Below are 25,839 nucleotides of genomic sequence, written 5' to 3'. Positions count from 1 at the left end.
TTCATGTGAGTGTGCATGTGTGTGTACATGTAGGCCTTAACTGGTCAGGAAGTTTCCCTCTCATTAAGAATGTACAGGATTCATTGTATCACAAACACATACACTCAAACACACTAGTGTTATAGAGCTCAGGCTGAACAGGACGTCAGAGTGGGTCTCCCATTAAAAGAGTTCATTGTTCATTGCTGGAGAGAGAGTGGCTGGGCTACTGCCTAAAACCACATTCAAACACACAGACATATGCACACCCACAGAAACATAAACACACACACACACAATATGGAAGGAGAGGATGAGAGAAGAATATATCTTTTAATTCAAAATGTTTACATCCCTCTGCATTCATGTACATAGGTATCTTGGGTCTAGAGTTTAGCTACTGGCCTTATAATTCAGAACACATATGAAAACAGAAATTGTTCCATGATATACTGGATTAGTATACTGTACATATACACACTGAAAAGTGTGTCTGTGCTATTTTTTCGCAATAAATGCCACTTGATTTGATATTTATTATCGAATGTAAAGAAACTGATGCATTTTTATGTGTGACTTCAGAGTCCAAATAGTTTTTGAGGCCATTTAAAAACATATTAATATGATTACTTTATCAGTTTACTCTGTTTATCTCTTTCTGTCTCTAACCTGTTTTTTAGCATCTTTATAACTACAGGGATACGAAAGAGAGAAGGAATGTGTGGGTGTGTGTTTGAAGAGCTGGAATGCAGAGTGAAAGGGGCTGAAAATTAAACACAGATAAACATAAACAATGTTATCTGGAATCCACTGTAACACAACAACACAATATGGCAATACAACTTCTAAAATAATTCTTTTTTTTTTATTGAAACAGAAAGAACATTAATCACAAAAAATATCCCACAAACACAGACAAACACTCTGTTTTAAGAGGACTTTGACATCGAACGGAAAGTGAGAACATGGAGTAATGGATTATAAAGCGAAATCTGGCAAAAACAACAGAAATTAAAAAAGAAAAATATCGTAGCAAAGAGTTGCAGTGTCCAAAGCCCCTTCTCAATATTAAACATTTATTTTTTTATCATTCAGTGCACTTATTACTGACCTCTTATAGCAAAACATCAGTAAGAAACACAATAAACGTCAGCCTGAAAAGCGTTTGGATCCCCTTCACTGACACAAACAAAATACAAACAACTATACCATGCAAGATGTGTGAAGCTTTTTGATACAGAATGTCTGTATGCTGTTAAAATAATGTAATTAAGGGTGAGAAACAACAAGATTTTTGTGATAGATGCCAACAGCAGCTTTGTGCTGGAGCTAAGCTGATGGGAACACTGAATGATGTGTTCCTAAGGAAGTGATGCCACTTTTGGAATGGGTGACAGTTAGGAACAACACAGTCAAGTTATGTATTAATTCACTTCAAAAGAGTCAATTAAAAACCTACATGGGTGCCCTTACTGTGTTGATACCCTAACTAATATGTTTTAGGGATCATTGTTAAAGGGGTCATGACATGAGGAATACAATTTTCCTTGATCTTTTGACATATAAGAGGTCAATTTACTATAAAAACATTCTGTGTAGTTTTAGAACTGAAAATGTTCTCCTTAATAGAAAAAGAGCGTTTATTTAAACTAAGCTGCAAAAATGACTCATTTGGAATTTGTGGAACTTGTGACGTCACAAGGACCAAATACATCTGCATATGACTGCCTCTTCATCAAGACATCAACACCTATTTTTCGTCATTGCACCCTTGGCCCCACCCACTGGTGCTCAGTCAGTCACACAGGTGAAGAAGAGAGAGATTGGCCAGTCATGCGAGATACATCTACACCAAAGTGGACTTACACAGGACACCTATCTGGATTTAAATGTTTTTCTACATAAAAATGTAGAAATGCTTTAACCGTTATCATGCATCTCGTGCCGTTTTTAAAAGACACAATGTCAAGTCTTGCTGTTGTTCTGTTTTGTAGGCTTCCTGGACTGTTTTTGCTCCCATCTGTGCTTTTTGTTTTTGTGGTCTTTTGTAAACATGCACAAGATGTATGTCTTTGATCGTATTGATGTGATTCCACACAACATTGACTATGTGCGCCGCGTTTTAAGAGTGGTACAAGTGCACCTTTTAAAAACGCATCTCATTCTGCTGCTACTGACTGGGAGAAACACATGCCATTCTGTGCGCAAACTAACCGGGAAAATGAGAAATGTCGCTCTGGTGAAGACCAGCGTCTCTGCTTTAGCTTGTTGAAGCCGGTTGAAGCACCAAACATCACCATGGATTGCATTACGTTTGCGTATTCAGATGGCCTATGAAAGATGGGACAGTTAAAATAGGACTAATGGACCACAAAACCGTAAGTAACCAATTCCTTTCACAAATGTTTCAGATTTCACAACTGTTTCATAGTTTATGCTTGTGTGAACTGTTTTATATATTCAGATGAAATTTTACATTAACCCTGAAATTTAGTTTTTATAATGTTGTGTGGAGTTTGTTCATTTTCTTCGGATTGAGTTTCAAATAGGGCTGTATTGGAAGGGCTGCAAGATTTTAGCCAATCAAAACAGTGGGTGTTTACACTGAAGTCTTAAAGGACCAGGCAGCTTAAAACCGAGCGTTTCAGACAGAGGGCCAGAGACAGGGTGGAAAATTATTATATATGACTAAATTATGACTATTTACATTATAAGTGGACCTTGGGGAAGATAATCAAATTATAAAAAAAATAGTATGTCATGACCCCTTTAAGGCTGCTACTAGACTAGCAAATTAGACAATTTGAGAAAGGAGTCTATTCCAAGACCATGAATAGAATGTGTCTTTAGCATCTGCTTATAACAGTTCATAAACTGTACATAACGCATCATACTTCTATAGGACACCTCTGTAGGGAAAAACAATTGAGATAAATCTAAAATCTGATCCATACTTAAATATTGTGACAGATAAAGACATTGTGCAGTTTCTTTGTATGATATTTACACTCAATGGAATTTAGATAAAAAATAAACAAGCTTTTGCTAGCATGTGCAGCTCTATGTGTTTGTATTTGTTTTTTAGTACCTTCTCAAACTCAGAGTTAGTGAGCCATCTCCTGTTCATTATTATGCATTTAATTTCCCACCATTGCTAAATAAGCTAAATAAATAAGTGAAATAAGGGGAGTTGTGGGCACTGTAGATGGCGGTAAATGGGGAGGCTGTGGGTGGGTTGGGCAGGGCACCCTTTTCAATTGGAAAGTGAATGGGAGCTCTCTCCCACTCCCCTTATAGTCATGGATGGTTAGAGTGCTGCTATCATTGTTTTTTAACATCAGAACAAAAGTTCAGATCTTCCAGAATTTATTTTTCTTTTCTTCCTGTCGTGCCGGCTTTCTTCTTAGGGGCTAATTGAAAGAAAGAAAGAAATTAATCAACAGCAGACACAAGACTGTTTCTAACACAAGAAGGGAAATGCATGAATAACTGTATAATTCAAGAAACAAGTAACAAATGTTAATAGGTTTTCAAAAATAAAATGTGCATTTATGAGTTATGCATTAAAATTAGGCTACTAATACACTGCAAAAAATAATTTTAAATTTAAATGCTAGAATGGTAGAACATGACATTCAAAATTTCTAAAAATGGTTCCAGGTTAACAATTTGGTGCAACACTGCATAGTATCATTTTCTTATTTGTATTTGTATTTTGTCTTTTTCTTTTTTTTTTTTCAGTATTAATATCTAAACATCCTTAAATTAAGGGAAAATTACTTGAGAATGAGAATGACATAAGACATTAAGTCTTGTTTTGAGAGAAATCAAACAAAATTTAGTTGGATTTATAAGAAAAAAAATAAATACAAAAAAAAACTAGTTGCCAATGGGGTAAGAAAAATAAACTTGTTTTCCCTTTGAATTCAAAAATCTTGCTAAATTAATCTACACTGAACAAAAATATAAACGCAACATGTAAAGTGTTGGACCCATGTTTCATGAGCTGAAATAAAATATCCCAGACATTTTCCATACACATTGATTAGATTAGATTAGGGCGTAATGAATTTATTTCAATTGACTGATTTCCTTAAATGAACTGTAACTCAGTAAAATCTTTGAAATTGTTGCATGTTGCGTTTATATTTTTGTTCAGTATAGTTTAAGAATGTTTAGATATTTATACTGGAAAACAAGACAAAAATGTACAGTAAGACATTATTTATTTATTTATTTTGCAGTGTATTACAAAATTGTAAACCTGGAAAATGTTTTCTTAAAAAAACAACAACATATATATATATATATTATTATTATTATTATTTTTATTTTTTTATTTTTTTCATGGGTTATTTTGGCCCTATTTTTTTGTTTTTTGGGGGGGCGACACCATATTAGTACCAAGGAAACAACTAATTAATATAGCATGAACAGCACTGTGTTGCCACTCCATTTTAAAACTGTAAATTTTACAATTTGTACAAAAATTCAATCTGTAACGTTACAATTTCTCAGATGGTCAGGAGGGAGACACTGAATGGGAGTTGGGTGGTAACCATAGTGACTGCTTCACTTGTTGATTCTAGAGCTAAACATTCTGTTCTGCTGTTACAGGATTCCATTATGACATAATTTCCCTGTTAAACATTGTGATCCTAGATACAGTTGAGCAGTGGTTTGTTTCCAATCATTACGATTACTAGCAGAGCATGGAGGAGCAACATAGTTTTGTCAAGCTACAATACATTTAAATAATAAATATTAGCTACTGGGTTACACTGATTAATAGGGATTATCAATGCAACAATAAGAAGATTACAGAGATCATGATGCCCTCTTGTTTTTGAGGCTTTCGTTTCTTTGCAGTCCTAAAACATAGAAAACCATTGTTTCTGTTCACATGCAAAAACTCATTTCACCCCAGATATTTATTCAGAAAACACATTCCAAAAGCAGGCACCATCAAGCACATAGTGTCACACTCAGAATTATCAGTAAGGAAACTGTTCTGGGACTGCTCATAATTGCAGAGAAAGAGAATAACAATACTTACGAGTACTGGCCCATTCTCCTGACCACCAAGATGATTACAGCAATGACAAAAATCACTGCAATCAATGCACCGATTACAATCCCCACCAACTGTCCCGTGCTCATAACTGGAGAGAGGAAGAACACAAGATATCATGTCAGTAAACTCTCATTCTCACACACATGCTCGCTTACGTTTGCAATGATTACATTCTGTTCACACAGTCCTTGTATTCTAAAACAGCTAGATACAGCACAGAGAAATTGAAGAGAACATAGGGGTCTCGATACACATTTTTAAAGGAATGGTGGTAATACTTTATAATAACTTTAATTAATAAATCATTTACAAACATTAAATAATGTTTAACAGATCATTAGTAAATGTGTATTCAGATAGTTAGAAATATGAGATAATGTGCTTGTTACTGTTTACTAATGAATTCAACTAACATTAACTAACAATGATCTGTTAAGCATTAGCCTATATAATGCAAATTAAAATGTTTAGAAATGTTATTAAACTTTCATATATGGCTTTGCACTTTCTAACATCGATAAATGTTTTTTAACAAATGATTCATAATGATTAACAGATCATTTGTTAATGTAAATTTGAATGCTTACAATGGTTATTAAACATTTTCATAAATTATTTATAAATGAGCTCATGCACTTTTTTATATTTACAAATGTTTTCAGAAATTACTAGTATAATTACTAGTTTACAAATTGTTCAATAATGTCCAGCTAGTAACAAACATCTGTAAAAACTTCACATTTACTGTTTGTTTGTTAATGTATGTAAACATGCTTTTACTATTTACACATCTTTACAAATCATTTATTAATTATTTGTTCATATTTTTGCAGTACCCAACCTAAAGATGAAACTGTTTATATATTGTAAATGTTTATAAAGGTTTACTAATGATTATTTAGTACATTTATGGGCATTGGACTTTGAGCTACAGTAACAAAGTTTGCGTAAGGGATGGTTTGTTAAATTTAGTTGTAGGCTTGATACATACATTAATAACACATCATAATAAGAGCAGCCTACATTGATAGAAAAACAGTTTACTGCCTTAATAACAGATTTGTGATAAAAAAGAAGAAGAGAAAAACATGACTCAAGTCTGTATTTCACAAATGAATATATATATATAATATAGATAGATAGATAGATAGATAGATAGATACACCGATCAGCCACAACATTAAAACCACCTGCCTAATATTGTGTAGGTCCACCTTGTACTGCCAAATCAGCACCAACCCGCATCACAGAATAGCATTCTGAGATGCTATTCTTCTCGCTACAGTTGTACAGAGCGGTTATCTGAGGTTATCAGCCAATCGTGTGCAGAGGTGTGTAGAGTAGCCAAAAATTGTACTCAAGTAAAAGTACAATTACTTAAAAAAAAAAGAATTACTCCAGTAGAAGTAAAAGTACTAACATAAATAATTACTTGAGTAAGAGTAAGAAAGTATCCAATTAAAAGAGTACTCAAGTACTGTAACTCGTTACTTTCACAAATGACATAATAGATGTTAACTCCCCTATATTCTATTACATAATACACATTTAACATGTATTACAGAATTATTATTAATGGAAATTCTGTCATCATTCACAATCATGTTTTTCAAAACCTGTATGACTTTCTTCCATGCAACACAATAAGGAGATATTAGACAGAATGTTTGCCTGAGTCACTATTTACTTTCAGTGAATGTGTTTTTTCCCCTCTATATTTTGAAAGTGAATGGTGACTGAGACTGTCAGTACCTAACATTCTGTCTAACATCTTTTGTGTTCCACAGAATATAGAAGGTCACATGGGTTTGGAACAACATGAGGGTAGGGAAATGATGACAGAATATTAAATTATGGCTGAGCTATCACTTTAAAGGGATAGTTCACCCAAAAATTAAAATTCTCTCATCATTTACTCACGCTCATGCCATCCCAGATATGGATGACTTCCTTTCTTCTGCAGAACACAAATTAAGATTTTTAGAAGAATATTTTAGCTCTGTAGGCCAAAATCTTGATGCTCCTAAAAGCACATAAAGGCAGCATAAAAGTAATCCATAATACTCCAGTAGTTAAATCCATATCTTCAGAAGTGATATGATAGGTGTGGGTGAGAAACAGATCAATATTTGTAATTTTGTGCTAGACATTCTTCTCCCTGCCCAGCAGGGGGTGATATGCAGAGAAGCATGTGAAACACCAAAAACACAAGTAGAAGAATGTGAAAGTGATCTGTTTCTCTGTTTCTCATCCACACCATTCACATTGCTTCTGAAGATACTGATTGAACCACTGGAGTCTTATGGATTACTTTTATGCTGACTTATGTGATTTTGTTTAGCTTTAAAATGTTGCCACCCATTCACTTGCATTGTGAAGACCTACAGAGCTGAGAAATTCTTCTAAAAAGCTTCATTTGAGTTCAGCAGATGAAAGAAAGTCATACACATCTAGGATGGCATGAGGGTGAGTAAATAATGAGAATTAAAATTTTTGGGTGGATTATCCCTTTAAGGGCTCTTGTCAGATTTGGATATATTTGTCAATAAGAAGAGAGGTTTGGAAACATTTCTAGTAATTATTACAGTGAAAATGTGAAAATGTCCCACAGGGACATTATATATAATGCTGAAATTTAAACCAAAGCAAGATCATGTTTTATTAATGTCTACTTTCACTGTTTCATAGCTTTTAAAGACTTGTGTGGATTCTTATTTCAGTGTAGTTACAGTTTTCAGTATCGAAAGAATTTAGATCATTAGTTCTGTACAGCAGTACCGCCGCTCTCTGAATGCAGAGTACACAGCCTGTGTAGGGCACCAACCCCAGTCACAAAACACTCGCTGTGTCTGAAACAGCCCATATACACTATATAGTGCACTATTTCGGGTGTCCGCCATTTTGTAGAAGTGTCTGAATTCTGAGTGAGCCACTCGTTCCTTACTTCTGTTCACTCATTCTTACACACAATGCACTCTAATTTACAACTAACATTATTTAATTTATAAATAACAATGGTTAATTGCCCACAATCCACCACGGGGAAGACGTACATGCTGGGAGTTTACTGCTTCATTCACTACTGCAGTGTTTTATTTCATGCTGAATGTATTAAAATACTTTTTGACAAATCATTACTTGATTAAAAGAACATAATAACATATAGAGAGGCAAAACATACAGATACATTATAAAATGTACTCTTTATTTGATAAAATGTGTTTACTCTTTATATTAACACACAGTATATATTAAAAATGTCAAACAGAATGAAGATTTATTGTATTAATATATTATTTAATAAGAATAACAACTTAGGCCCAGGTATTTTAAAAGTGCATATGTGACGTTGTTTCTGCGACAGCCCCAGAGCTCCGACACTCACACATTTCGTTCACTCACTGCTGAGATGTAGTGCACCAACTGCATTCACTATATAGGAATTAGAGAATGAGTGAATGATTTCGGACACAGCCATTCTCTTCGCCATACCCTCACTGTGCACATGCAGAAATGCTGTCTGTTCGTGCTCCAGTTGTCAATCACGCGAACGGCAGAGCAAAAGGCATTTACACTTAACTTGGATGTTTACATGGATTTATACAGTTAATCCACCCGAAGTACCTGCAATAGTTTCCAGTAAATGCGTAAATACTGCTCATGACATGTGGGACGTGAGACAAAGCGCACTGATATATTGCTGCACTGATTTTAAAATGTACACCTAAAAACTGATGTCATAAAAGCCCAGTTACATTATCACCCTGAAAATGACCATCACATTACACAGAAAAGCTCGTGTTATCATTAGAACCAAAACTTACCTCAATGTGCTGCCTTAAATTGAAGCTGAGATTTAATCTTGAAATATCCGCTTGTCTTGGTGTTAAATGGAGGCACTGCATGATGAAACTATTCTTTTTTCACTGTGCGGAGTGAAGAAAGTGTTTCACTTTGAAGAGTTTGATGCTGCAGCATTGATCTTGAGTGACAGTATATGACAGCGCGTTCAGCTGTGTGAACTTCCGCTCTCGTAAAAGTCCCATTCAATAATCTCACAATAAATTACACATTAATTAAAATTAAACCCAGTAATGTAACGACAGGAATGCCGGCCATTGTAAAGAAGTAAAAGTAAAAAAAATTCATTAGAAATTTACTTGAGTGAAAGTAAAAAGTACCCACTTTTAAACCTACTCTAAAAGTAAAAAACAAAAAAAATCAAAAAGTTACTCAAGTAAATGTAATGGAGTAAATGTAGCACGTTACTACCCACCTCTGTGTGTATAAAATCATGCAGATACGGGTCAGGAGCTTCAGTTAATGTTCACATCAACCATCTGAATGGGGAAAAATGTGATCTCAGTGATTTGGACTGTAGTATGATTGTTGGTGCCAGACGGGCTGGTCTGAGTATTTTTGAACTGCTGATCTGCTGGGATTTTCACACACAACAGTATCTACAATTTACTCCGAATGGTGCCAAAAACAAAAAACATCCAGCGAGTGGCAGTTCTGCAGACGGAAACGCCTTGTTAATGAAAGAGGTGAACAGAGAATGGCCAGAGTGGTTCGAACTGACAAAGTCTACGGTAACTCAAATAACCGCTCTGTACAATTGTGGTGAGAAGAATAGCATCTCAGAATGCTATTCTGAGATGCGGGTTGGTGCTGTTTTGGCAGCACAAGGGGGACTTACACAATATTTGGCAGGTGGTTTTAATGTTGTGGCTGATTGGTGTATATATATCAATGTTTTTTTTTTCCTGAAAAAAATATTTACCAATACAGATTCTGTCTAACAAACATGTTGTTTTCTGGATCTTGCATTTTCGAGCAGGTTCAGCAGCAGGTCTTGCAATAAACCGGTATTAAGGCGGTTTTTACACAGGATGCGGTGGGTGGCTTTTCGTTTGTACAGGTGTTTTCCATTCACACGAGAATCATGTGAAACGCGCCAGTAGGAGTGCAATAATGCCACCCGCTGCTTCAGCTCAGATACTGCGTCTATGAGGCGATTACTGTAAATATTGTATTAGTTTTCATGTAAGTGATTGAACTTAAATAAAATGCCACTTATTTTTTCATAAAATGTTTTATAACTGTAAATATTGTAATACGCTATTTTTATATTAATGTAAAATTATACTATCAAGGCTAAACAATGTTTTCAGAGATGAATGGGGATGCTAACAGGTAACTCTCTCCAGGTATTTTATAACTCCATGCTTTAAACCGCCTTTACACAAATATTTTAATGAATCGACAGCGGTCGAATTTCGCGCCTGGGAGCGGGCGGTCATTCTGTGATCTCTGATTGGTGGATCCATGAAGGACCTTGCTTCAGGTGGATTGTGGGTAGTGTAGTACTTCACCGGGGGAGTCAGCCATTGCGCTCGTTGACCAATCTCATCACTCGCAAGCACTGAATTGTCGCTTGTACTAATCAAATAGGTTTATTTCCCAGATTTTGAAAGCATTGCTTTATGGATAAAAGCAGCCATTTCACTCACTCGGATTGAACAGGAGCGAATGATCCACTGCCACAGCGCAGGAGAAAAGGAAACATTCAGAGGGGTCTAGCTCAATGACAAGCATTGGAAGGAAATCCGTGGCTGTTCCCGCTTGCTGTCTGACAGGTAACGTTTAGCCGTCAGCCGGGGAGGGTGTTGAATAGTTAAACTGAAATGTATATTTTGGTAAATTTTACAAGGGTAAAACATTTCTACATATAAATGATGCGATTAAAAGTGCATTTGAACAGCGGTGAAACACTTTCTGATTATGTGTTACGTTCATACGAGCAGACAGAGAAGTAAGTTTGAAGTAAGTTTGTAGCAGAAGAAATAGAAATAAACGCTAAGCTAAAACGTATGAACATAATTGTGTGTGTGTGTGTGTGTGTGTGTGTGTGTGTGTTAAGATTGCAAAAAGTTGTTTAAAGTACATTTGCACTGTCATGTCACTTCTGTGAACGTAGTGTCTCGTAATGATTTGAATGTTTTTCATTTTCAATATTTTATTATAAACAGTAATGAAATGTTTGTTTAAAAAATTATTATTGTGGCATTAATGAATTCATATGCAAAAATGTACTGTTAGCCACGACGCACCACTGAAACCACCTCAAAACGCGCCAAACATGACAGACGATCGACCTCCAAAAATAATCTCTTTTGGCTATAAAGACTTCGAATTGGACCGTGTCCATAAAAAAAAGATTTGCCAGATGCACAATATGCAACGCAAGGATATCGGACACGACCACCACCACCTCAAATTTCATCCAACATTTCAAGAACCACAAGGAAAGGTAAGTAAATAATTTCATGATGGATAGATTTCACTAATACTAGATTTCACTAATATCTAGAAAGATTAATGTGCAAAAGTACTGTTCTTTTTTTAAGGATTGTCAGTAAATCAAAATGATTATTCATGATTAATGTCATGTTTTGTATTTTTAGCACATTTAATAACGTTTGAAATTAGCTGACATATGCCTTTTTACTTGTTTCTTTTAATGATGGAAAACAATATTAACAGTTTTAATGACACTGTGTTTTTTATTAGCGGCGTTTCACTCAAGGATGATATTTCATACTTTTTTAGCTTTTATGATATTATGTTTTTATGATCTTGTTGAGTGTGTGTTCAGCCATGGAGGGATTATTATGCAGCTCTATCCTTCACAACTTAGTGACAAAGTCTTGGCAAAACTTATTTTCTGTAAATGCGACCAATTTTAGACACAATAATGTAGATTTGATTTTCGTTGCGATTTTGAACATGTTGTGTAAGTAACTGAATTTTATTTGTTTCATTTTATTATTATTTTATTTTCAGATATTAATGTAGCACAGATATGTATATAATTCATATACGTGTATGTAAAGATATGTATATAAGTTCATCTTTTCGGGGTAAAAATAAATATGTAGCCCAAATATTAACTTTACATTTTTGTTTGGTACTGTGACTTGACTCGACTTGACTTGATACTTAGCAGGACTTGACTTGACTTGCTTGATTTGTTTGCACTGCGACTTGAGACTTGACTCGGACTTGATGGTTAAGACTTGAGACTTGCTTGTGACTCCAACATGTGTGACTTGCCCCCACCTCTGGTAACAAGTACAACTAAATTTAACAATCCATCCCTTGGGGGCCTGGGTAGCTCAGCGAGAATTGACCCTGACAACCACCCCTGGAGTCGTGAGTTCGAATCCAGGGTGTGCTGAGTGACTCCAGCCAGGTCTCCTAAGCAACCAAATTGGCCCGGTTGCTAGGGAGGGTAGAGTCACATGGAGTAACCTCCTCGTGGTCACGATTAGTGGTTCTCGCTCTCAATGGGGTGTGCGGTAAGTTGTGCGTGGATCGCAGAGAGTAGTATGAGCCTCCACATGTGAGTCTCCGCGGTGTCATGCACAATGAGCCACATGATAAGATGTGTGGATTGACGGTCTCAGAAGCGGAGGCAAGTGAGACTTGTCCTCCGCCACCCGGATTGAGGTGAGTAACTGTGCCACCACGAGGACCTACTAAGTAGTGGGAATTGGACATTCCAAAAGGAGGAAAACAAACAAACAAACAAACAAACCATCCCTTACACAAACTTTGTTAGTGTAGCTCAAAATCCAATGCCCATAAATGTACTAAATAATCATTAGTAAACCTTTATAAACATTTACAATGTATAAATAGTTTAACTTTAGATTGGGTAAAAAATATGAACAAATAATTAATAAATTGATTTGATTGATTTGTAAAGATATGTAAATAGTAAATGCATGTTTACATTAACAAACAAACAGTAAATGTGTGGCTTATACAGACATTGGTTACTAATTAGCTGGACATGAATGAATAATTTGTGAACATGAATAGTGTGTGAAGTGGTGAAAAATACTAATAATTTCTGAAAAAAAAGTGCATAAGCTTGAAAATATGTTTTAAAGGGAATGTGTGTGTAAATTTATTTGTGTACATTTATTTAATTTCCTTTGTTTTTTGTTTTTTTTACTTTATACATAATTTTATACAACCCAATTCTGAAAAAGATGGGACAGTATGAAAAATGCTAATAAAAACAAAAAGTTGTGATTATATTCACCTTTTGCTATATTGAAAGCACTACAACTGCACATTATATGATGTTTTTGTGAATTTCATTTTTTTTTTTTTTTTTTTATGTACAGTAATTTCAAATCAGATGATTGCAACATGCTTCAAAAAAGTTGGGACTGTCGAGTGTTTACCACTGTGAAACATCACCATTTCTTCTAATAGCACTTATTAAGCATTTAGGCACTGAAGACACAAGTTTGTTAAGTTTAGAAAGTGGAATTTTGCAGGGACGTCCCTGGAAAAGACGGTGCTGGATGGCAGTATATGTTGCTCCAAAATGTGTACATATCTGTCTGCATTCATGCTGTTCTCACAGATGTGCAAGTTACCCATACCATAGGTATTGACATACCCCTGGCCCATACAGACACTTGCTTTTGGACCTGATGCTAATAACAGCTTGGCCCTTTTCCTATTTAGCCTGGATAACACGACAAATTTGTTTTTCAGAAACTTTTTGAAATGTGGACTCTTCAGACCAAAAAAACACAGTTCCACTGTTCTACTGTCCATCAAAGATGAGAAAGAGTCCAGAGAAGTTTGCAGTGCCTCTGGACAGTGTTGATGTAGGGCTTCTGCTTTGCATAGTAAGTTTTAACTTGCATCTGTGGATGCAGCGACGAGTGGTGTTGACTAACAAAGGTTTACTAAAATTATCCCAAGCCCATGTTCATGATATCCATTACAGATGAATGATGTTTTTTAAGACCATGACGTCTGAGGGATCAGAGATCACGCGCATTCAGAAGTGGTTTCATCTAGCCTTTTACGCACCGAGATTTGACCAGATTCCTTGAATCTTTTAACTATATTGTGCACTGTAGAGGGTGAAATGCCCAAAATCCTTCCAATTAGTCTTTGGGGAACATTGTTCTCAAAGTGCTGGATTATTTGCTGAAGCATCTGTTGGCAAACTGACAAGTCTTGAATGATCCTTGCTCTTGAAGGACTAGGCTGTTTTTTGGAGGCTCCCTATATACTATGACACGATTGCCTCACCTGTTTAACATCTCCTGTTTCACATCACCTTGTTATTTGAACTTGTCAAATTGTTATTAGTCTTAATTTGCCCTGTCTCAACTTTTTTGGAGCGTGTTGCAATCATCTGATTTGAAATTACTGTACATTTTCAAAAAACAATTCAATTCACACAGAAAAAACATCATATAATGTGTAGTTGTAGTGCTTTCAATATAGCAAAGGGTGAATATAATTTACAAATCACTCCTTTTTGTTTTTATTAGCATTTTTCACACTGTCCCGACTTTTCGGAATAGGGGTTGTATAACAAAGTGCATGAGCTCATTTATAAATCATTTATGAAAAAGTTTAAAACATTTTTAAGCATTCAAATGTACATTAACAAATAATCTGTTAATCATTATATAACATTTGTTAAAACCATTTATAGATGTTAAAAAGTGCAAAGTCATATATGAATGAAAGCTTAATAAATCTGTAAATATTTGAATTTACAGTAACTAATGATCTGTTAAGCATTATGCAATGCTAGTTAAATTAATTAGTTAACATTAATAAGTGCATTATCTCATATTTCTAACTCTTTGAATATACATTAATTTGTGATCTGTTAAGCATTATATAATGTCTGTAAATTATTTATTAATGAAAGTTATTATAAAGTGTTACTGGAATAGTTAATAAAAATTCAAAATCATTTACTCACCTTCATGTTGTTACAAACCTGTATGACTTTTTTATTTTGTGGAAGATGTTAGGAAGAATGTAAGCCTCAGTGACCATTCACTTTCATTGTATAGACAAAAGATGCAATGAAAGTCAATGGTGACTGAGGCTTATATTCTGCTTATCATCTTCTATGGATATATGTGTTCTATGGAAGAGTCATAGGGGTTTGGAACAACATAAGAGTAAGTAAATGGTGACAGAATTTTCATTTTTGGGTAAACTATTCCTTTTAAAAGTTTAACTTATGGGGTTTAAAATGTGATGTTCATAGTGCGAGGCACTGAAAAAACAGCAAGATGGTCAAAGATGTCCGTCTAACACGTTTACATTGAAAATAAAAACAGTGCAGATGAATGCTGGACATTGTGTGAACAGCTGCTTACACTGTGTATGTCTTTGAGTGCGTATCTAACCTTCTTGCTCCTCCACCTCCATCTCATCCAATGGTATGTCTTGACTTTCTGTTACTGTGTCAGTAACTGCTTCCTGTGTTTCAACCTGTGAAGGGGCTTCAGTGTTGGCAGCCTCTGTGGCTACTGCTACTGTTGCTGCTTCTCTTGCTGCTGCTGCATCTGTTGTTGCTTCTGCTTCTGTTGATGCTACTGTTTGTATTACTGGTGCTTCTGTGGAAACTACTGGCTCATCAGCATTGGCTGTTGTGGCAGCTGCCTCCGTTGCCTCTTCAACATTAGAAGCTGCTGTTGAAACTGCTTGTTGAGGTGCTGCTTCAGTTGCTTTCTCTGTGACAGCAGGAGGCTGTTCTGATGCAACTACAGTCACATCAGAAGTTGTTGTCACCACCAGAGTACCTGACACATATACAAAACACATACAAGCAAAGGTTAATTAAAGGGAAGTTTCACCCAAAAATAAAGATTCTTTCATTATTTACTTACCCTCATGTGAATTTTTCTTTTTGCGTAAACTATCTCTTTAGGCAATATCACACTATCACTATTAAAATAGTTTTAAAATAAGTGAAATAGGATCAAGGGTTGTGTGTTGCAGCCGTGTAACACACAGACTGCCTGTCTGGAATGCCGCAAATACAAACAAGCAGAGTGGTACAAACAAAGCATCCCAGTGCTGTTACACTAAATCTCGGCACTCTTGTCCAAAGACCAGTGTCATGCAATATTCAGTCCCCCAATGAAATCCTGTCCTCCTAGGACCCCAAAGCAACTTCTTTGGCTGAAAAGTTGTTTTGGGTATTCTGTTCAGTGCCAGAAATACTACAATGTCTTACCATGAAAATACATAAATTATTGTCATGTAAGCTATCTATGACATATCACATGATATGACCAAAGCTGTGTCAGAAAATAACTTTTTCATTAAAGGGCAATGCATGCTATTTGCACCCTGGATTTGAATTCCAGGGGAATGTTTTACTTTTATGAGGGCATATGTTTTCTAATCATATTTAGAAAAATACTGTGTCATTTGTTTATGTCAAACACTTAAATTTAATTAATTAACTAACATAACATCAATCTGAATAATCAAATCTTATATTTAATGCAAAGATATATGCAGTATACCTTGGCCTAGAATAGAATATTAACTAATTTTTCAGATGTTGCAAACAAAACACAGAGAAATTAAATACGGGGGCCATATATACAACTTTTGCTCATAGCACCCATGAATTTAAAACCCTGAACCAAAGCAACAATTGGTAAAATTAAAAGTTTCTGTGTGTATTCATGCTTATTGATTAGCCTGTATAGTTAATATTCCATCATGCAATCCCTACTGTTAGCAAGCTAATGAATTATTTTACTAATCTAACATATTCAATGCAAGTACTTTACATAATTATATCAAAACATTTAATTTTGTGCTATATGGTGAATGGATATGCTGAAACTCTATTAACTGAATGTTTACATGATCAGCTACAACAGAAAGTATGCTGCCTTCACGTGCTATCTGAATTATCGTAAAGACGAGTTTCCTACTTGGAAGTTGCATCTGAATGCCTCCTCAAGTTGTTATTATGACTGGGAAAGAGTTGGGAGGAGATGGCAGAGGAGAGTACAGTTACTGTAGTGAATAATATAGGTATTATTCATTTCATAAATTTTTTACAACGATTGTGTGTATTTGACCGAAGTTTTATTATTGTCAGCAAGTTAACAAACATGTATTACGGTGTAAAAATAAGAGTTCCCCAAGATAAATGCGAGGATGAACTTGGCGTCGTCCATGTTTCCATTTCTCTCAGTCTCAAAGTACATGAAAGTGATGTATTTCGTAATTACGACTTCAGAAGTAGGATATTTCCGATTATGCATGAAGGCAGCATTAGTATCATACTCCTCTGATCAGACATTACAAACAACTACAGGATTACAAGGGGGACAGGACTTCATGGAGGGATGTGTCATGACACTGGAACTGTTTTATAATAATAAACTTGTACAAGAGTTACACTAGAGTCCCACCCTTATCTGTTATACAATATGTCTTTAGGAGGCATTTGGACATAGGGGAGCTCAACATTTGAGTACAGATTTGGATGAGAGCAGAAAAAATTTCAGAGGAGCTGACACTGTTTGCTCTATGTTTTGGTTCACTGGTGACTGTATCAGATGGCTGAGCCAGAATTTTCTCATGACCTGCCGTTAATAGTGAGAACATTCCAGCCTCTCCATTGACCAGCAAACGCACACTTTCACATACACTCAGACAGTAACCTCCAAAGACGTCCATCCACACCCACCAAAAAATTCCACCCTATATACTCAACACTAATGAGATCACTTATGAGATCACTTCCTGTCTACGTCATGCCCTCTATTATCAGACTAAGTGTCTCACTTCCTGAGTGGAGCCAACAATAACTGCTCAAAAGGAAATGAAGCATGGGAGAGAATTCTCACTGTTAAATTCTCACTGTTTTTCCTCTGTGGATGATGTTAGATCTTTCTGCATCACTCACAAAGACCTCAGGAACCATTAGAGGCACTGCAAAACTGAGCTCAGATCTGTGCTGTGTGCTGGTGTCTAAGCCAGATGGACTCCATATGACTTTTGGTGATTTGAAAGGAACCTCCCTTTACAATAACACCACCTCAGCTACCGAACTACACAGTTTAAAATATCAAACTCAGCAAAGGTTTAACAACAGATCAGACTCAGCACATTGCATGCTATGCTGCCCTCAAAGACAAAACACAGTAACTACACTGAAAATGAGAAAAATGAATTAACTCTCCAGACAAATGTGTTGTACATACACACGTTTATGCACTGTTTAAGTAAGTTGATCAATTTGAGCATAGTTGAGCCAAACCTGTTTGTCTTAGTACAGACCATATTCTTTGGGCGTTTTCACACCTAGCTTGTTTTGGAGCATTTGTTTCGGAAAAAGGTGCATTTTCTCCCTTAGTTTGGTTCATTTAAGCATATATGAACATGGCAGTTGCACTCAAATCCACACTAAAACAATCATACCTGGTGGATCTGTGAAGAAATGTGTAGGTCAGCACGTCACTGTAATTCATAATCAAATCGTGGATATACTGTAGCTTTTGCCGATTGTAGTCGGTGCCCTCATGAAAGACGGGAAGTACACAGACTTTACCTTTGTCTTTTTGTTGGATTTTCAAATACTTTTTTGCCTTAAAACAAAGTCTGTAATGTTGTGATTCACCTCGGAGCTGGTTGGTTTGGTTCATGGCCAGGGTTGGGGAGTAACGAAATACATGTAATGGGATTACGTATTTAAAATACAAAATATAAGTAACTGTATTCCACTACAGTTACAATTTAAATCATTGGTAATTAGAATACAGTTACATTCAAAAAGTACTTTGATTACTGAAGAGATTACTTTGCATTTTATTGTCATTTGTTTCATTTAATATTTAGTCCTTTCAGATGGAAAAATGTATACATATAAATGATGCGATCCAAAGTGCATTTAACCATCGGTGAAACACTTTCTTATGATGTGTTACATTCATACGAGCAGACAGAGAAGTAAGTTTGAAGTAAGTTTGGAGCAGAAGAAATAGAAATAAACTGTGTAAATTGTCAGCGTTACGCTAAACTAAAATGCTATTTCTAGCCATTTTACATGCAAATGTTATCAGGCACGATCATATTTTATTTTTTTATCAAGAAAATTCACATTGCATCATAATTTCTTTTTTTCTAGTAAGGGCAAAAATCATATTCTTGATAATAATTTTTGTATTGTTTCCTGTAAAAATATCTGAAAATCCTTAAAACTAGATACATTTGATTGATCTTGTTTTAGAAACAACACTGCATAAGATATTTAGGTTTTTCAGAGAATGTATTTTTAACATGTGTATTTTGTCTTACTGTACTGGCAGAGTTTTTATAGTCAAAACAAGTGAAAAAATCTACCAGCGCTGAAGAAGTAATCCAAAGTATTTAGAATACATTACTGACCTTGAGTAATCTAACGGAATACGTTACAAATTACATTTTACAGCATGTATTCTGTAATCTGTAGTGGAATACATTTCAAAAGTAACCCTCCCAACCCTGTTCATGGCTTACAGTTCTTTTATGAAGGATTTTATGAAAAGTATATAGAAGAAATTAATGGGAAAAATACTTCCAGAACCCAGACGGCTGAAAAAGTGGGCGAGCACTGTTGCGCTATATTGCGCCATTTTGCCTCTAGGTAACAAAAAACAATTTTCTTTACCTTGCAAGCACATAATGCATATTGGTAAATGAAGGGATGACTGAATTAAAATTAAAAAAATATATCCTGGTGGTCATTATAATATATTTTTCTAGCATGGGGCACTGTATGGTGGCTGCACATTTGTGCTCTGGAGAACTGCCCTTAGAAAAGCAATTTACATTCATTTCTTCACGTCAAAGATTCAAATTTGTCAGTGAGTAAACTTTAAAAACATTTAAAGTCATACTTATTATTTGGATGTTATGAGGAATTGCTTACATTTTGTTTGTTGCCTAGAAGCAACATTGTGTGACGGGGAGTGGATATAGATGTCACATACATGCAGCCACTATAGAGAATATTTCAGTTGTCATGTTATGCTATTTTTCTATTATCCATTATCAAACTATCTACATTTTTTTGTATTTACTTAACATTTAAGCTGCATTTAGGTAAAAAGTTACCTAGAAGACAAAGTTATAAGTTATATTTAAGCTATTATTTTTCTCATCTTGTTGTCGAAATTAGAAATGAGATCGATTTTATGCAAGAAAGTGAATCTTTTTTAAAATTTTTTATAACAATTTAATAATGTGTGCAGTATAGGGTTAATGTTTGGATTCTCTTGTTTATAATGCAGACTTTATCTTACACTGACTATTATACAGGTAATTTGAGACAGTGTAGGATTTAATTATAGATTTTCACCTCTTTTGTGAAAGGAGGAAATTAGTTAAATGTAGCTGGATGCAGGAAAAGAGTATCCATTGTGTTGCTCAGAACACTTTTTCATACCGTCACATTCAAACATTCAAAAAGACTGTCAAGAAACACACAAATGTATGGGTGGGATCAGAGATCAGAATGTCATGTGTGAGTACATGTGTCTGTTTATATTAATGTTCTTGTTGACTGCTGCTAACAATTAGCTCATTATGTTTGAGACCCCAACAATTAGTTCTAAGTATGGCTCTATTTTTCTCCAACCACAACCACAACCACACACACACATTCAGATACACATGATGTGATGGGAGGAGCAGAGTATGGAGAAAGAGCAAGCTGTTCTCTCTCTCTCTCTCTTTCTCGCCTGACCAACAACTGTAACTGTACGTTATGGAGGAACGAGGGGGGAAATAGTGTGAGAAACTGCCTTTCTGCTAGTATAGGCAACAATGAGTCAAAAGCTATTAAAATAGAGCAGGTAAGTGAGTGTGTCAGTAAAAATCTCAAATCTAATGATCCAATTCATAACTATGACCAAGCTAGAAACATTTCCCTGAGAAAACAGAAACCATAAAAGGGAAAGAGAAGGAAAGGGAGAGACCAATATAGAGGGAAAGAGCAGAGAGGACAGAAAATAGAGAGAATGAGGCCAATATTGGGCCTCAGTCTGTTAAACAGGGAGAGAAACCTTTTCCAGGGTTACACACAGGAAAGGCAGAGGCCCTCCCATTTACCCCAATCCATCACAATCTTTTTCTTCAGCATATGTGTTTGTCTGTGTGTTGTGAGGGAGTATGATGCTGGAATGTTTTTAGTACTAGGGAGAAAGAGAGAAGAACATCTAATAAAGAGGCAGATCCACTCCCTCTTATTGACACAAATAAACACACACATTCACATTACATGGCATATCATGAGTAGGCAGCAGAGGACAGGGCAAATGGAAAATCACTCTTATCACTAGAACACTTGGGACAACATATCACAGACTAACATTCACAGCCTGATCTGAATACAACACACAATACTCCAGACCTAAGGGAGTCAAAACTATATATCTGCCAGAGTGCCGCATTTGCTAACAAATCTAAATTCCTTCCAATCAAGCTTGAGAAGAAATGTGGAGTTTACTTAAAGTGAAGAAAATAATTGATTCTGAGTTCTGAAGAGTTAGTTCACATTTAGGAGTGAGGCATTAATTCATTTTGAGCAGTGGATTCAGATTCAGAAGATTAAGTTCTTTGGAGTTAATTCAGATTGAGTGCTATGAAGTTAATTTAGATTCATCTCAGTTGGAGCTCTTAGGAGTTGATACAGATTGATCAGTGGTTTCAGGTTCAATTGTTATTTTTGATTGAGTTCTATGGAGTTAAATCAGATTGAGCACAATGAAGTTAATTCCAAATCAGCTCTGACAGACAGAGCTCTGATTAGTTGATTCAGATGAAGAGTGGATTTAGATTATGATTATATTTAGATTATAAGTTAATTTAAGTAGTATGCTGAAAAGAGCATTGCTGGTCACCAGCTTATGTTGTGTTTTGGGTGCTGGTCCCCCAGCATGAGATGCTGGTGCGCTGGTGCCTGCACCAGCCTTTTAATCTATCTTAAAGGGATAGTTCAACCAAAAATGAAAATTCTCTCATCATTTACTCACCCTCATGCCATCCCAGATTTGACTTTCTTTCTTCTGCTGAACACAAATGAAGATTTGTAGAAGAATATCTCAGCTCTGTAGGTCCATACAATGCAAGTGAATGGTGACCAGAACTTCAAAACTCCAAAAAGGAGATAAAGTCATCATAAAAGTAATCCATAAGACTCCAGTGGTTTAATCAATGTCTTCTGAAGCAATCCAGTTGGTTTTGAGAGAGAACAGACCTAAATGTAACTCCTTTTTCACTGTACATCTTGACAGCAGTCTCCTTGGCGATCATGATTTCAAGCTCGTTTACACTTCCTATAGCGCCATCTAGCGCTCTGCGCATGAGAAATCATGATCATGCCTAGAGACTGTAATGGCAAGATGTCCAGTGAAAAAGGAGTTATATTTTGGTCGGTTCTCCCCCAAAACCAACTGGATCGCTTCAGAAGACATTGATTAAACCACGGGAGTTGTATGGATTACTTTTATGGTGACGTTAGCTCCTTTTTGGAGATTCAAAGGCCTGATCACCATTCACTTGCATTGTAAGGACTAAAAGAGATGAGATATTCTTCTAAAAATCTTCGCTTGCATTCAGCAGAAGAAAGAAAGTCATACATATTTGGGATGGCATTTTTTGAAGGGTGCAGTTAATTCAGAATGAGCAAAACAATACTTTTATTAATTAAATTCAATCAGATCTCTTAGAAATTGATTGTGGAATGGATTCACATAATGGAGTTAATTCAAACTGAGCACTATGAAGTTAATTCAGATTCAGCTTTGACAGACAGCACTCTGAGAAATTGATTCAGATTGAGGGGTGGATTCAGATTATGGATTTTATTCACCACCCTATACCCTTAAAACAGTAGCAATTCTCCTTGGTCCACTTGCACAGAGTTTAAGGTTGTTGGCAGATAGATTGTTCCAAGCATATTGGCAAAAATGCCACAGTTCTATGTTTTATGCTGTCTGAATTGCTTTTGTCTCTTCATGTAATCCCAGACTCGATGTTGAGATTCAGGCTCTGTGGGGGCCATACCATCTGTTGCAGGTCTCCCTGTTCTTCTAGTCTAATCTATTTGCAAAAGGAATGTTTGGGAGTCTATAATTATATTTCCAATTGACACACTACAGAAAATATAAAATAACCATCTTAAGACAATGTTTTTGTGAAACATCTAATATGCCTAAGACATCTGCACCTGTACATATATGCAGGGTTAGGGAGAAGAAACATACATCCATTGAAGATTCACTTTTAGAACAGGGAGTGGCACTACCAGACTGGGAGAACGGGAAGAGAGGGAGACGAATGACAACAGGAGAAAGAATGAGAGAGACAGAAGGAGAGAGAGAGGAAGTCTGGAGAGGAAAAGTGTGCGAGTGATGCCACTCCTCTGATTACTGGGAGTGAGGTTTTCCAAAGTTTCAAACTTGCTGAGTATCTTAATGTGATGTTAAGGGAGCTGTAATCGACACTGGGCAATGAGTCAGAGGCATTGCAGTTTAAAAATAAAATCCATGCCCCCTCCAACCCACCTCTGAAGGGGTGAAAGCTTGATACCCCGCCAAAGATGGTTACAAGGGTTGTCTCTCTCGCTCACTCTCCCGTGCCTGCTCTGTGCTCAGATATAACTAGCCTAAATACTAAGTGCTCAAATGCAACCCTTAAATATAGAGTCAGCTCTATTAATACACATGTGTAACCCAGCCCAGAGTGAGAGAAAGAGGGAGAAACAGAGACAAAGAGATCAAGAAAGATAGATCAATGCTGGCAAACTCAAGAACGGTATATAATGAAACAAGAGTCTCTGCACCATTATATAATTTTCCCAGCGCATTGTCCAAATGAGAGAAACACTGTATCAGCACATGCTTAGATGTCTGGGTAACTTTTATCATGACCAAACCACATTGAAAGCTTTTGAAATATTATCTTGCTGATGCAATAGTGACAAATGGTCTAAGGGAAGGAGAAAAATCATGGACATACAAATAGGATTTGATTTAATCTAATTATACAAAAAGTATTGAAAAATATTTTCCCTTATTTAAATTTAGAGTCAAAACAACCCACAATCAGGCAGACAAACCCACCAGTCACCTTATGCACAGAGATGGAAGAGTATGGTCAATTATGTGCTGTACATGTTAGATATAATAAACAGAAAAAAATGTAAACTTAATTTAGTGGATATGTAAGTATAATCAAAATAGAATATGAACAAACAAGACTACTCTGAATGAATAAAAGGGTCACTAAGGTAGGTAGACACAGACAGAATTTAAGAGAAGTACAAGAACTTCAGAAAGTAGAGAAATGGACAGTGTATGTAAGAAAGAAGAGTGTAACAGCAGCACCAACTTTGAATGTTTGTGTGTCCGTGTGTGTGTTTACTTACTTGCACGGGTGAAGGTAAAGAAAGGCCCTGCCAGGGCGACCAGCAGCAGCAGTATGATTCTCATCATGGTAACTGTTCTGTCCTCCAACTGACACTTTTACAAACTCAGAGGCTCCTAAAAATGCACAGCAAGCTCTGAATAAAATACTGGTTCACAATCAGATATGTGCCTTAAAGTTGGTTTGAATGGAAAGGGCTGTTGAGGTCTGGAGCAGCAGTCTTGACAGAGGCACCAAGAGCCAGAGTGAGAGAGTGTAAATGTGTAGTGTGTGTGAGTATGTGTCTTTACAGGGTGAGGGGGTTGGGCATTGGTTTTAGGTGGTCCTGCCCCTTGTGCCTTCAAGTAAATCTCTATCTATGTGTCTTATGCTCTCGCTCTCTCTCTCTCTCTCTCTCTCTCTCTCTCTCTCTCTCTCTCTCTCTCTCTCTCTCTCTCTCTCTCTCTTCAATTTAAAGTACTTTTTTTTGCATGATTGTGTTTACATACAATATTGCCAAAGCATTAATACACAAAATAGATAATGACAAGACAAATAATAATAAAAAAACAGTAACAACAGTAACAGTAACAAATAACAATAAAAATAGAATTAAAATAAGATGCCAGGTAATAAATAAAATAAAAACTATAATAATATACACTATACAATATAAAATAAAATAAGCATTTAACAAGACATTATGAACATAAAAAATAAAAATAAAAAATACTGTGAACGAAGTACATTTAGGCAGTAATTGGTTTCTGAGTGTGTGCACTTCAAAAAGGAATTTTGCTGCAACTGATGCATGATTGTCCTCCCCCAGTAACACCTGCATTTGATCTGTGTCTGCTGAACTGGAAACTGTTGCATGAGTTTGAGAGTTTGTCAAGGTATTTCTCTCTCACTTCTTTAAATTTCTCACAATGAAGGAGAAAGTGTGTCTCTGTCTCGACAGAGACCAGTGTCACAGTGAGCACAGACTCGCTCTTCCTTTGGAAGATCATAATTTTAGTTTTTTTCAAATTAACTGTCAGGGACCAGTTCTGACAGTAGTTCTCCAGCAGGTCCAGGTTGTGCAGTAGCTGACAGCAGCACCAGATCATCTGCATAGAGAAGAAATTTAACTTCAGACCTATTTAGAGTAAGACCAGGTGTTGCAGACTGTTCTAGTAGCACTGCTAACTCATTAATATAAAAGTTGAACAGAGTTGGACCCAAACTGCAGCCCTGCCTCCACGCCTTTGAGTGAAGAATTCTGTTCTTTTATTGCCAATTTTAACTCTGCACCTGTTGTCCGAATACATAGATTTGATAGTGTTGTACATTTTACCCCCAATGCCGGATTGTAGAATTTTATAATATAGACCATTGTGCCAAATGGAATCAAATGCTTTTTTTAAATCAACAAAACATGCATAAATTTTGCCTTTGCTTTTTTGATGAACGTGCTGGTTGACTGTCGTGCATAGCGTGTGAATGTGGTCGGTGGTGCGGTGGTTTGGTAGGAATCCAATATG

General features: G+C 36.0%; 1 protein-coding gene across 1 annotated transcript; it reads right to left on the bottom strand.

Moving 5' to 3' along the window:
- Positions 1-833: 833 nt before the first annotated feature.
- Positions 834-24,598, bottom strand: si:ch211-156j16.1 (uncharacterized protein LOC564557 homolog). The gene is made up of 4 exons (XM_051652511.1): positions 24,339-24,598; positions 15,304-15,699; positions 5,036-5,141; positions 834-3,389 (listed from the first exon to the last, which is right to left on the bottom strand). Exons 1-4 carry the CDS (start codon positions 24,403-24,405, stop codon positions 3,383-3,385), a joined length of 576 nt encoding a protein of 191 aa, XP_051508471.1. The 5' UTR covers positions 24,406-24,598; the 3' UTR covers positions 834-3,382.
- Positions 24,599-25,839: the final 1,241 nt, after the last annotated feature.

The sequence above is a fragment of the Myxocyprinus asiaticus genome, chromosome 24 (genome assembly GCF_019703515.2).
Source record: "Myxocyprinus asiaticus isolate MX2 ecotype Aquarium Trade chromosome 24, UBuf_Myxa_2, whole genome shotgun sequence".
NCBI lineage: Eukaryota > Metazoa > Chordata > Actinopteri > Cypriniformes > Catostomidae > Myxocyprinus > Myxocyprinus asiaticus.
This window is presented reverse-complemented; position numbering and strand designations above follow the sequence as displayed.

Bases quoted from the DNA above. Each gene is read 5' to 3' on its own strand.
- si:ch211-156j16.1 (XM_051652511.1), bottom strand. From the start codon at position 24,405: ATGATGAGAATCATACTGCTGCTGCTGGTCGCCCTGGCAGGGCCTTTC. The intron at 15,700-24,338 runs GTAAGTAAACAC...TATATGTGTCAG, and splicing joins CTTTACCTTCACCCGTGCAA to GTACTCTGGTGGTGACAACA. The intron at 5,142-15,303 runs GTTAGATACGCA...TCCTCTCTCCAG, and splicing joins GGAGGTGGAGGAGCAAGAAG to TTATGAGCACGGGACAGTTG.